Source organism: Pan troglodytes, chromosome 8 (genome assembly GCF_028858775.2).
Source record: "Pan troglodytes isolate AG18354 chromosome 8, NHGRI_mPanTro3-v2.0_pri, whole genome shotgun sequence".
NCBI classification, from domain to species: Eukaryota; Metazoa; Chordata; class Mammalia; order Primates; family Hominidae; genus Pan; species Pan troglodytes.
In genome coordinates, this window is record NC_072406.2 from 39,556,445 (window position 1) to 39,569,009 (window position 12,565).

At 43.7% G+C, this 12,565-nt stretch overlaps 1 protein-coding gene across 4 annotated transcripts in view; it reads left to right on the top strand.

Moving 5' to 3' along the window:
• APBB1IP (amyloid beta precursor protein binding family B member 1 interacting protein) overlaps window positions 1-12,565 on the top strand; it is a 126,776-nt gene that overhangs the window by 110,020 nt on the left and 4,191 nt on the right. For all 4 annotated transcript variants that reach the window (XM_507705.8, XM_063781515.1, XM_016962808.4 and 1 more), the window contains 3 exons: window positions 9,029-9,127; window positions 9,653-9,767; window positions 11,251-11,354. In XM_507705.8, coding sequence (XP_507705.6) covers window positions 9,029-9,127; window positions 9,653-9,767; window positions 11,251-11,354 — 318 coding nt within the window. The remainder of the gene's footprint in view (window positions 1-9,028; window positions 9,128-9,652; window positions 9,768-11,250; window positions 11,355-12,565) is intronic.

A 12,565-nucleotide genomic window follows, 5' to 3' on the forward strand; every position in this document is an offset into this window, starting at 1 on the left:
GGACCATGCCTCCCACAGCACAGCATAAACAGCCCATCTGGTGTATCATCACATCTGGCAGGGATGGTGAGCCACTGCCAAATTTGTCCACCTGGCTGCTGCTAGCCCCACTCCCTCTCTTTGTCCCTTGCTGGCCTCACGTGTTTCAGCCCCGTTGGTACTTGGTACTCACAGTGCTCTCCATAGGCCCATGCAGAAGCAAGCCTCCCACAGAAGGACCCAGTGTGGTAAGAAACCTGAGTGTGAGTCCGGGGGGACTTTCCATGTGTGGGTACCGCAGTGGCTCAGGGGAGGGGCAACATAGTCAGGGGAAACCATCCCCTTACCGTCCAACTGCGGTTTCACTCATTTTTGCAGTCCAGCGGGGCTTCCCAGTCTCACTCACGGTCAGTTTCCTTAGCCCTCATAAAGGCACTTTCGTGCGTGGATAGAAGCCGTTCCTTCATGCATTCTTTCTCATTCCATTCTGGGGCTAGATGCAATGGGGCAGAAGTAAATATCTTCCAGGAGAAATTATGTTTCTATGGAGACCTGTTAGGAAGTAGTGGAATATCATGGAAGGAGCGCTGGAATTCTGCCCCATCGCTCACCTGCTTCCTACCCCTTACTCAGCTATATTTTTCTTTATAGTATTTTTCACAATGAAAAATTATATTACTTTAGTGTTTTGTATTTTTATTGGCTTTCTCCCATAGTAGAATATAAATGTCATGAGAGCAAGGACTTTTTCTATTGTGTTCACTATTGTATTCCAGAGCTTGGAGTGATATTTGACACATTGTAAATGCTCAATACATATCAGATGAATGGATAGATTAATGGATGGGTGAATGGACAGATGGGTGGGTGGATGGATGGATGGATGGATGGAATACAGATCAAAGCCCCTTGTACCATTGTGTCCTTCAAAACATGGTTCAGGCCAGGCACAGTGGCTCATGCCTGTAATCCCAGCACTTTGGGAGGCCAAGGCAGAAGGATCGCTTGAGCCCAGGAGCTCGAGACCAGCCTGAGCAACATATCAAGACCCCATCTCTACAGAAAAACTTTTAAAATCAGCAGGGTGTGGTAGCATGCACCTATAGTTCCCACTACTCAGAAGGCTGAGGCAGGAGGTTCCCTTGAGCCCACATTCAAGGTTGCAGTGAGTTATGATCACACTACTGCACTCCAGCCAGGGCAACAGAGTGAGATTCTGTCTCTAAAGAAATGCTTAATTAGCTGGGCTCTGTGGCCCATGTGTGTAATCCCAGCATTTTGGGAGGTCAAGGCAGGAGGACCACTTGACCTCAGGAGTTCGAGACCAGCCTGGGCAACATAGGGAGACCCCTGTCTCTACAAAATATTTAAAAATCAGCCTGGTGTGGTGGTGCACACCTGTAGTCCCAGCTACTCAGGAGGCTGAGGCAGAAGGATTGCTTGAGGCCAGGAGTTTCAGGGTGCCGTGAGCCACAGTCACACCGTTGCACTGTGGCCTGGGCAACAGAGCAAGACCTACCTCTAAAAAAGAAAGGAATGAAAGAAAGAGAGAAAGAAAGAAGGAAAGAAAAAAAAAGGAAGGATAAGAAAGAAAACAGAGAACAGGATTGAATGGTCCCAGTTTACTTCCTGTTTACTTCTAAATTTATCCCACGCAGTAACTCTCCTACCTCCTGACTCTCCATCTCAGAGGAAGAAGGCTCCTATCTCCAACGTGGCCTCTGGAACCACGTCGTCAGCCACTCCCTTTGGCTTCAGCATCTTCAAACCCTCTCCAGACAATTCTTCTCTTTTCCTTGGGCCACAGACATTTTCAAATATTCCTTGGTTTGGGGGCTCTAACTCACTCCCCTCAGTTGTATCTGCCCCACCTCTTCAAGCAGCACCTTTGACCTCTGTCTTCTCTTTAACTCAGACTTCCTGAGAAAGTGATGATGCCCTCCATGTCCTCAACTTGTTTCTTCTTTTTTTGAGATGGAGTCTCGCTCTGTCGCCCAGGCTGGAGTGCAGTGGCGCAATCTCAGCTCACTGCAACCTCCGCCTCCCAGGTTCAAGCAATTCTCCTGCCTCAGCCTTCTGAGTAGCTGGGATTACAGGCACCCGCCACCACACCCAGCAAATTTTTGTATTTTTAGTAGAGACAGGGTTTCACCATGTTAGTCAGGCTGGTCTCGAACCCCTGACCTCGTGATCCACCTGCCTCAGCCTCCCAAAGTGCTGGGATTACAGGTGTGAGCCACCGCGCCCGGCCTCAACTTTTATTCTCATAGTGTAATTCATTCATTCAAGAACATTCCTTTCAGCCAGGCACAGTGGCCTACACCTGTAATTCCAGCACTTTGGGAGGCTGAGGCAGGGGGATTGTTTGAAAGCAGAAGTTCAAGACCAACCTGGGCAACATTGTGAAACCTCATCTCTACAAAAAATTTAAAAACATTAGCTGGGCATGGTGGCGCACATCTGTGGTCCCAGCTCCTCAGGTGGCCGAGGTGGGAGAATCACTTGAGCCCAGGCGTTGGAAGTTGCAGGGATCCATGATTGCACCACTGCACTCCAGCCTGGGCAACAGAGGCAGACCCTTTCTCTACGAATATATACATATATCTTTTGAATTTTCTTTATTCAGACTTGGGGGTACATCAGTAAACAAAACAAAGGCCTCTGGCTTTGTGGAGTTTGCATGCTAGCAGGCTTCTCCCTGCACCTCTGTGGAAACTGCTATTATTAAGATTTCCAAAGAATAGTGGCTTTCTCCAGTCCTCGTGGCATCTTTTGCATTGATGACAGCATCCTCATTTTATAGTCTTCAAACTGGACCCCTACTCTGCTTCTGCTGGTGCCTCCTCCTTCCCTACACACTGTAATGCTCTCCAGGGTCCTAAATTCAGTTCTCACCAGACTCCCCGTGCTCTCGCTGAGATCATATTCACAGACACAGCTCCAATCGTTGTCTGTGTTGGAGACAAATAATTCCTAATCCGTAGTGGACAGTCTCACCTTCTTCCCTAGCTCCACACGTGCAGTAACCACATGTCCAAGGGGTACCTCTATCATGCACACTGATTTCAACCTTTCCTCCACCCCATGCTTTCCACAGTCCCTCAAGGATGAATGGCACCATCACCTACTCTATTCGTTTTCTGGAGCTGCCGTAACAAACTGCTGGTAACTAGATAACTTCACAGAAATTTATTTCTTGAAGAGTTCAGGAGACCAGAAGTCCCAAATCAAGGTGATATTGGAATCAGAAGTCCAAAATCAAAATCAGAGTTGTGTTCCTTCTGAGGGCTCAGAGGCAAAATCTGTTCCATGCCTCCACGCCTCTCCTAGCTTCCGGCAGCTCCCGGCAGTGCTGGCATTCCTTGGCTTGCAGCTGCGTGTGCCAATCTCTGCCTCCCTCAACATGTGACTATCTTCTTTCTTTGTCTTTGTCTGTGTCTGTTTCTTCTCTTCTTATAAGAACGTGTCATTTTGGTGGTTGTTTTTGTTTGCTTGTTTTTTGTCGGTTTTGGTGTTTTTTGTTTTCTTGAGACAGGGTCTCACTCTGTTGCTCAGGCTGAGTGTGGTGGTATGATCACAGCTCATGGCAGCCTCAACTTCCTGGGCTTAAGTGATCCTCCTGCCTCAGCCTCCCAAGTAGCTGGGACTACAGGTGCACACCACCACACCTGGCTAATTTTTTGTATTTTTTGCAGAGATGGGGTTTAGCTATGTTGCCCAGGCTGATCTTGAGCTCTTGGGCTCAAGCAATCCACCCACCTTGGCCTCCCAAAGTGCTATGATTACAGGTGTGAGCGACCACACCCGGCTTACACCAGTCTCTTTGGATTTAGAGCCCACTTTCATCAGGATGACTTCATCTTAACTTTATTACATCTGGCAATGACCCTATTTCCAAATAAGGTTACATTCATAGGTACCAGGAGTGAGTACCACAGCTTTTAGGAGGAGGGAGATAATTAAACCCATAACATCCACCTACTCTACCAAGCTAGAAACAGAGAAAGCATGCCTGATTTTCTTCCTGTCCCCATTTCTCGTTAATCTATGAGCAAGTTCTTTTATTTCCCATCAAGATCTCCCATTGAGCCCTCCCTCAGTTTGATCTTATTCTTCACTCCGGATCCATCTTCCTTATAGCCCCCAGTGACTTCCTGTGTCACTGTGCTGTTTTAAAATGTCCAGTGCCCCCCACTGCCCAGGGGATCATGTCTAGATTCTAGTTTGACTCAAGGGTCTTTACTCAGATTCCACACCAGCTTAATTTCTGCTTCTTCATTCCATGGTTTCCAGACCTCAGCCATACAGAATTTCTCCATGTTCTCCAAATATATTACAGCATTCTGTCACTTCTTCCAAAGACCCTCTCTTGGCCCATTTTCAAACTTTTAGTATGGAACATACTATTTCATAATCACATTACATATGTGATTTGATTACATCAGGTGTTTACATACATCTCTCCCTAAAACACCTCCAGCGAGCATTGCCCAATTAACACATGAGCTCTCTTATTCCTCTTTTTGTTGTTGTTTTTTTTGTTTGTTTGTTTGTTTGAGATAGGGTCTCCTCCAGCCCAGTCTGGAGCCCAGTGGCACAATCATGGCTCACCGCAGCCTCAAACACCTGGTTCCATCTATCCTCCCACTTCAGCCTCTCTAGTAGCTGGAACTACAGGTGTGTGCAACAACACCTGGTTAATTTTTGTACTTTTTGTAGAGACAAGGTTTCACTGTGTTGCCTAGGCTGATCTCAAATTCCTAGCCTCAAGTGATCTGCCTGCCTTGGCCTCTCAAAGTGCTGGGATTACAGGTGTGAGCCACGGGGCCCTGCCTCTCTTACTCCTGTTAATGTACCTAGGAATTAGCGTATTTCTTGGCACCCAGAGATATTTATTGAACAAACAGGACCTTTGTTCTTTCACTACCTTTGGCCTTGGATAAATTGCTCACCCTCTCTCACCCTGTTTTCTTATTTCGTAAGCTCAGAGGGTCTATAAGAGCCCTTTAAGCAGTGACAGTCCACAATCGCCCTGACCTCTGTGTGCTGTTCTCATGTCCCAAGATAGCTTCTCTCTCTTTATGATCAGGAACAATCAAATCAATTGCGAAAGAGCCTGGCAAGTGACACTGCACCAGCATTTTCCTGAAACCTCTTTGCAAATGATTATTCAGCAAAAGGCTCGGTTAGGCAATAAGCTCCTTGGCAAAGTCTCAAGACACGGTGGAGAACAAGCCCAGTGACTTGCTCTATGATGTCTGCAAGGCTGAACGATTTCTGCATCACCAAGGGAGCCAGAAAGGAGCTTTTCCCCATTAGGTAGCTCATCTTAGAACCATAAAATCTGAGGATTGCTAGAGACCTTAGAGGTCATAGAATCCTCCTGTATACATCCATAGCACACATATAGTGTAAGGAAGGAATTGGTGAGACCTGACCTATAGCAAGGTTTATCACCCCATCATCAGGGGGCTGTTTTATGTTCAAAAGTCATTTTCTTTAAGGGAGTGACTACATTTTGCTCTATTTCAATGAATAACATTCTTAAGAAATTGTTTAGGGTGCTTGTTAAATGGCTAACTCTATATAAGCAGTTGCTTTGTGCATTTTGTTGCAAACACGATGAGATTTAGTCTGCTCTGGAAACTTGGCTCTCACATGACATCTACCAAAAACAATAATAGATTATCTTGAAGGTAACAATGTCAGCTTTTTAAATGTCTGAGTAGGGGGTGGGTGGAATAGCTGCTTTCTAAGAACAATTATAAACATTCAATTGCTGAAGAGACCAATGCTTGCCTCTCTTACATGACAATCAGAACACAAATGCTGTTTGTAGGTCAGAGAGCCGTGTTTCTGGTGCTGAAAGACAAGGGCATTGGTTTGGCTTTGCACATGTTATTGTTGAAGGGAATGCTGGAGGCATTTGTGGGCTGTCACATTCCAGCCAATAAGTGCTGGCTTTAGTATATTTTTCATCAATATGACCTTCAGGTTAATTAAGACAACAAATCCTTTTGCTATTGGGCCATATTACCTGAGTTGATAGATATTTCCAATTTTAAGGGCCTCCAAAGAGGATCATTATTGGAGTAACATTTGCAAAAATAAAATCTAACATTCAGAATGAGGGAGTAAGCATTGAACCGCCAAAACAGTAAAATGCCCAGCAGCCGTTCAAAAGTGTTTGCTGTCATCTGCTGGCTAGACTGGAAAACTACAGCAACATTCAGGAGCCTGATGTGAAGTTGTCACCGTCGGTAGAGAGAATATCTGTGTTCCTGTTTGCTATGCCCAAGCAAATAGGAATTGACCGTTCTTCGAGCAATGGAGATGCAATTTCTGAGGCCGAGTGACCTACATAGAGAATACATATTTAAAGACAAAAATATGAGTAGAGTTTCCTCAGTTGCCTGAAAAGACCAAAGAGAGGAATTTTTAAAAAATAATTTCTGAATTTTTCCGTAGTCTCTTCCAAGTCTGGGATTTGGGTTTAATAGCTTAATACAAACACAGAAATTCTAGGTGGTTAGTCAGGAGACCCCCAGGTTCTAGTGGGGTCACAGGGAGGAATATATAGTAACCTCTCTGAGCCTCAGTTTTCTCATTTGTGAAACCAAAAATTACTAAACTCTCGTCAAGCTCTTGGAGTCTATAAAGGTCTTGTTATCCTTTCTGGACAAAGATTACAATCCCACACGCTCTTGCTGGCTGAGTCATTAGAAAGTCTAGCAGAGTGACTAGACGCTGCCAGTCAGATTCCAACTGAAGTTTAAAGACACGAGATCCTTTGCTTAGAACAACTTTGAGAATAGCCATTTCCTTGGAGGTCAATGATTTAAGATGGAAAGCGAAAGAGAAGTGGAGAGGTCCATGCAATACCCTAAGAGAGGAATTGGACAGCTTCCCTCCTTTCCTGCCAACTGAAGAGCAGATAGATGCTTCCAGCTCTCTTGGCTTTCCATTCCACTTTCAGCACCACCAGCAAATGAGGATTATCCTAGCAGGATTAATGAATCCTCTGAGGACAGGAGGAAGAAGAAAGAGGTGGTACCATACCACACACACACACACACACACACACACACACACACACGATGCTTGTGGTTAATTATTTTTCTACATAATAAAATGTATTATAATAAACCTTATAATGACCCATGAAAATTTACATGGCCCATATTAATATCTCAGAACCTACGTTTGGTTGCCGGCCCCTCGCCTGATGACGGTGATTTCTAACTGAACAGGAAATATTGTGCTTGTTTCTTGATTCTTCAAGTATTCTGATATCTGGACTGGAATACCTGCCATGCGCTGGCCATGTGCTAAGCACTGAGGGTCTTCAGCAGTGAATAAGACAGATGTAGTTCCCACCTTCATGGAAGACACAGTCTATCAGAGACAGACACATAAAACAGAAACTAACTGGGCTTGGTGGTTCACGCGTGTAATCCCAGCACTTTGGGAGGCTAAGGTGGGAGGATCACTTGAGCCCGGGGTTTCAGCACCAGCCTGGGAAACATAGCAAGAGTGTTTCTTAAAAAAAAAAAAAAAAAAAAAAAAAAAATCCAAGCGTGGTTGCATGTTTGTGGTCCCAGCGACAGAGGAGGCTGAGGTGGAAGGATTGCGTGAGCCCAGGAGTTAGAGGCTGCAGTGAGCCGTGATGGCACCACTGCACTCCAACCTGGGCAACAGAGTGAGACCCTGTCTTAAAAAATAATAAAAATTAAACCAGAAACAACAAAAGCAATGAGGACTAAGAGGAATGCAAGGAGTTTCTCTTTCACACCTGCCCATTTCCTTGTTCTCTTTGTGAGCTCCTGGAAGGCCTGTTCAGCAACTGGAACCATTGCTTAGTGCTACTTGCACTAAGTGTAATAGACAGAAATATTCCTTCTCCAGGGTGTCCATCTGGAAGCCACTGGCCCACTTGGGCAGCACATAGCAGTTAAGAAGGAAAGGTCATCACAAAACTCTGAATTTTTGGAAGCAGAAAAAACCCTAGAACCAGGTTTTGGGAGTTATAAACCCACAATTCTCATAGGCATTAATTCTATGACATAAGAATTATCTCAGGTAAGTTCCCTTATTTGACAAATGGAAAAGCAGCTCAGATTTCTCATGGGGATAGAGACAAGATAGAGGTGAAAAGCTTCCAAAAGTTAAAAAGGCATAAATGAAAATTATTATTGATAATATAGTAAGAAGTGCTTACAGACAAGGGATGGTGGCTCATGCCTGTAATCCCAGCACTTTGGTTGGCTGAAGCAGGAGGATTGCTTGAGGCCAGGAGTTTGAGACCAGCTTAGGTAATATAGTGAGACTCCAATTCTACCAAAAAAAAAACAACAACGTTTTTTTCAATTAGCTGGACGTGGTGGTGTGCACCTGTAGTCCTAGCTACTCAGGAAGCTGAGGAGGGAGGATCTCTTGAGCCCGGGAGTTCAAGGTTTGCAGTGAGCTGTGATTGTGCCACTCCAGCCAGGACAACTCTGCCTCTAAAAACTTTTTTTAAAAAGATGTGCTTATGATAAATCATAAAACAAATTTCTTTCTTCCTTTTTTTTTTTTTTTTTTTGAAACAGAGTCTTGGTCTGTCACCCAGGCTGGAGTGCAGTGGTACAGTCTCAGCTCACTGCAACCTCCACCTCCCAGGTTCAAGCAATTCTCCTCCCTCAGCCTCCCGAGTAGCTGGGACTACAGGCACCCGTCACCACGCCCAGCTAATTTCTTTTTCTTTTTTTCTTTTTTCTTTTTGGATTTTCAGTAGAGACGGGGTTTCACCACGTTGGCCAGGCTGGTCTCGAACTCCTGACCTCAAGTGATCTGCTCGCCTCGGCCTCCCAACATATAACAAATTTCTTAAATCCTTTCAAAATTTAGTCATTTTTAAAAGTTATCTTCCTAATCTTAACATTACAACCAGTAATTTTTGCCACATAAATCACATATATTGTTAGAGATTTTTTTTAAATTTCCTGACAGGTGCTTTGACCTCCTAATACATGACAAGTGAATACATTGTCTCGAAACTGCTTCTTTCTAGCACCCCCAAATTCAGAAGGAGTCCCAGTATATCAAGTATCTCTGCTGTGATGACGCAAGAACCCTTAACCAGTGGGTCATGGGAATACGAATAGCCAAGGTGAGAGAGCGTTCGGACTTCACTCTGTCTTGAACTTGCCAGCCAACTTCCTGACCCGGGCACAGCCTTCCTGGTACTGTGAAACAGCTGGCCCACCCTTGGGTTCAGCCACAGACATTATCAGGTTTATTCGCCCAGTGGGTTTTCTAAATGGGAGGAGCGATAGAAACACGAACCTCTCCAGTAACTGGATATTTACTCATGGCGAGTATTGCAAGCTTAGTGTGCAATTAAAAAACGCAAGATGGAACCTGTGATCGAGTTACATAAAGACACACGTAATCAGAACTGAGCAAAGCTCTCTCTAATATGTAGGTGAAAAAATTAACTGACTCTGTTAATCTGGAAAATGATTGAATGTGTATTTGTTAAATTTTAATGGAAATATCCAAAAAACCAACTCAGGCAAGTGGTGAACAGAGTAGCCGTGGAGTATTTATTTCTTCTGTATATGTATATTGCAATTGAGTGCAGAATTTGGGATACATGGATTCCTTTCCTTCTTCCTTTGTGTTCTCTCCCCAGTATGGGAAGACTCTCTATGATAACTACCAGCGGGCTGTGGCAAAGGCTGGACTTGCCTCTCGGTGGACAAACTTGGGGACAGTCAATGCAGCTGCACCAGCTCAGCCATCTACAGGTACTAAGTGGAGGAGAAATTCCAACACATATTCAAAGCTTGGTGCTCCAGTTCAAAATGTATCCAATACATCTATACAAACAGGACTTTGTAGACAGCATTCAGAATATGTTTCTCACCTGATGATCAGGCTCAAACTCCCCGACTCAGCCCAGCCCTCACACACACACCCCTATAACATCTGTTTTCTTTTTCTTTTCTTTTTTTCTTTCTTTTCTTTTCTTTTTTTTTTTTTGAGACTCTCTCGCACTGTTGCCCAGGCTGGAGTGCAGTGGCGGGATCTCAGCTCACTGCAAGCTCCGCCTCCTGGGTTCACACCATTCTCCTGCCTCAGCCTCCTGAGTAGCTGGGACTACAAGCGCCCGCCACCCTGCCTGGCTAATTTTTTGTATTTTTAGTAGAGACAGGGTTTCACCGTGTTGGCCATGGTGGTCTTGATCTCCTGACCTCGTGATGCACCTTCCTCAGCCTCCCAAAGTGCTGGGATTACAGGCGTGAACCATTGCACCTGGCCTGTTTTCTTTTTCTCCTTTGCTTTTTTTTTTTTTTTTTTTTTTTTTTTTTTTGGAGGTAAGGTCTTGCTCTGTCACCCAGGCTGGAGCCCTGTATCTATTTTAAGCGCCTTTTAACAAAGCTTTGACCACTTCTTTCGTGATATTCTGTGGATAAGGTGCTGATCTCCTGTTTACAGTGAGCTAGTAGGTAGATGTTTCTTATCAAAGTACAAACATTGTATCAGTCCAAGGCTCCATCAGTGCCCAGAAAACTGTTCACACCAAGAATAAGATTATGCCCTGGTGTTTTGATGTCTTGCACCCAATCCTGGACAGCACATTTTAAGGTAACATGAGTCAAAGTTCTGTGTCAAAAGGACAAATTAAAAGGCAGGAAAATAAAATAGCATACCAGGACTTTTGGGGGGAAAAACCGCATTTAATTCCAGATTATTTCAAGGACCCCCACATTTTGCCCGAATTTCTGTCTGTTGTTTCTGTGTCCAATGTACTTTTTGTTGAGGACAATGTTGAAGAGTTGTTCCTGTACCTGTACTCAGTGTGGTGTGAAACTGGATAAATACATTTTTAAAAAATCAAGAATTTTTAAAAATATGTTTTCAAGGTTTATTCTTCAATTATTGAAAAGTTTTTTAAAGTAAAACATATTGTTACTCTCCAGGATCCCAGTTAGTCCAGACCCTCCTCAGTGGGCTTTATCAAATACCGTACTCACCTTCCTGATCTTTTTGCTGAATCTCATATAAAGTTTTGTCACGGAACCTCAGATTTTTCTTAAGGTTTTGTGTACCACGTCATGCCTGTGAGTTGCTCTCTTTGCTTTGTTTTTATTTTTGTTTTTTTTGTAAGAACTAGCCAACAAGTATCTTTCTTTGCTTTAGAGATGCAAACTGCTTTGTATTTTCAGATCGACTTTCAAGAATGTTGAAAATGCTTTGCTCACTCTTTTCTCACTTCTTCCCTCTCAGGACCTAGAACAGGCACCACCCAGCCCAATGGACAGATTCCCCAGGCTACACATTCTGTCAGTGCTGTTCTCCAAGAGGCCCAGAGACATGCTGAAACATCGAAGGTAAAACCAGCAAGCAGCTGACCCCTATAAGCCATGTTCTAAACCATTCACATTATTCCAGTAACTGCTCTTTTAAAAAGAGAAAATAAGCTGAGTGCAGTAGCTCACACCTGTAATCCCAGAACTTTGGGAGGCTGAGGCAGGAGGATCATTTGAGCTTCAGTTTGAGACCAGACTGGGCAATATAGCGAGAGCTTGTCTCTACTAGAAAAAAAAAAAATTAGCCAGGCATGGTGGCATGCACCTGTAGTCCCAGCTACTGGGGAGGCTGAGGTGTTTGACTTGCTTGAGCCCAGGAGGTTAAGGCGGCAGTGATCTGTGATTGCGCCACTGCATTCCAGCCTGGGCGACAGAGTAAGATCCAGTCTTAAAAAAATAAATAAATAAATAAATAAATAAATAAATAAATAGAAAATGCAGTTCCAACAACTGAGAAGTTACTACAATTTAATTTAGTTGATTGCTTGATATTTGTAATCTTAAAGTTACATATGCTAGAATCAAAAGTTAAAACCAGCTATCATCACACTGCTTAGGAAAAATGTAAGCATTTCCTTTAAACTCTGGAGTTAATTAGCTATGTTTACTTTGACCAAAGTGGTTTTCTTGGTTTAGTCAAGTGATTTTAGCCCTCTCTGATAGTAGCACATCCAAGTTTTAAACCCATGGGATTTTACTTGCCTTTTTTGAATAAAATAGGGCAACTAGTAGTCTGAAGCTCTATATGAAGTGCTAACTGGCCCCCAAAATCAGATTAGAAGACTGCTAAAAGAGTTACATTATAAATAGGGCTGGGCACAGTGGTGAGCACCTGTAGTCCCAACTACCTGGGATGCTGAGGCAGGAGGATCCCTTGAGCCCAGGAGTTCAAGGCTGCAGTGAGCTCTGGTTGCACCACTGCACTCCAGCCTGGGTGACAGATAAAGACCCTGTCTTAAAAAAAAGAAAAAAGATAAAAAAGGGTTACACTAAAAATGTATATTTTCCGTTTTCCCCATTAATATCCTTCCTACATACATCCCCAGGTGATGGAGGAGAAAATACATTGTAAAATAATAGCCAAATTGGTATAATTCTCCATAAAATTTTTTCAACCGAATAGATCAGTGAAGATTCCCTTAAATCTATCTTAAAATCATAACTAATAATTATTATTTAGTTACTAATTTAGTTCAAAACTTCTCAGCTGACTGTATATATTCTGTTGAATA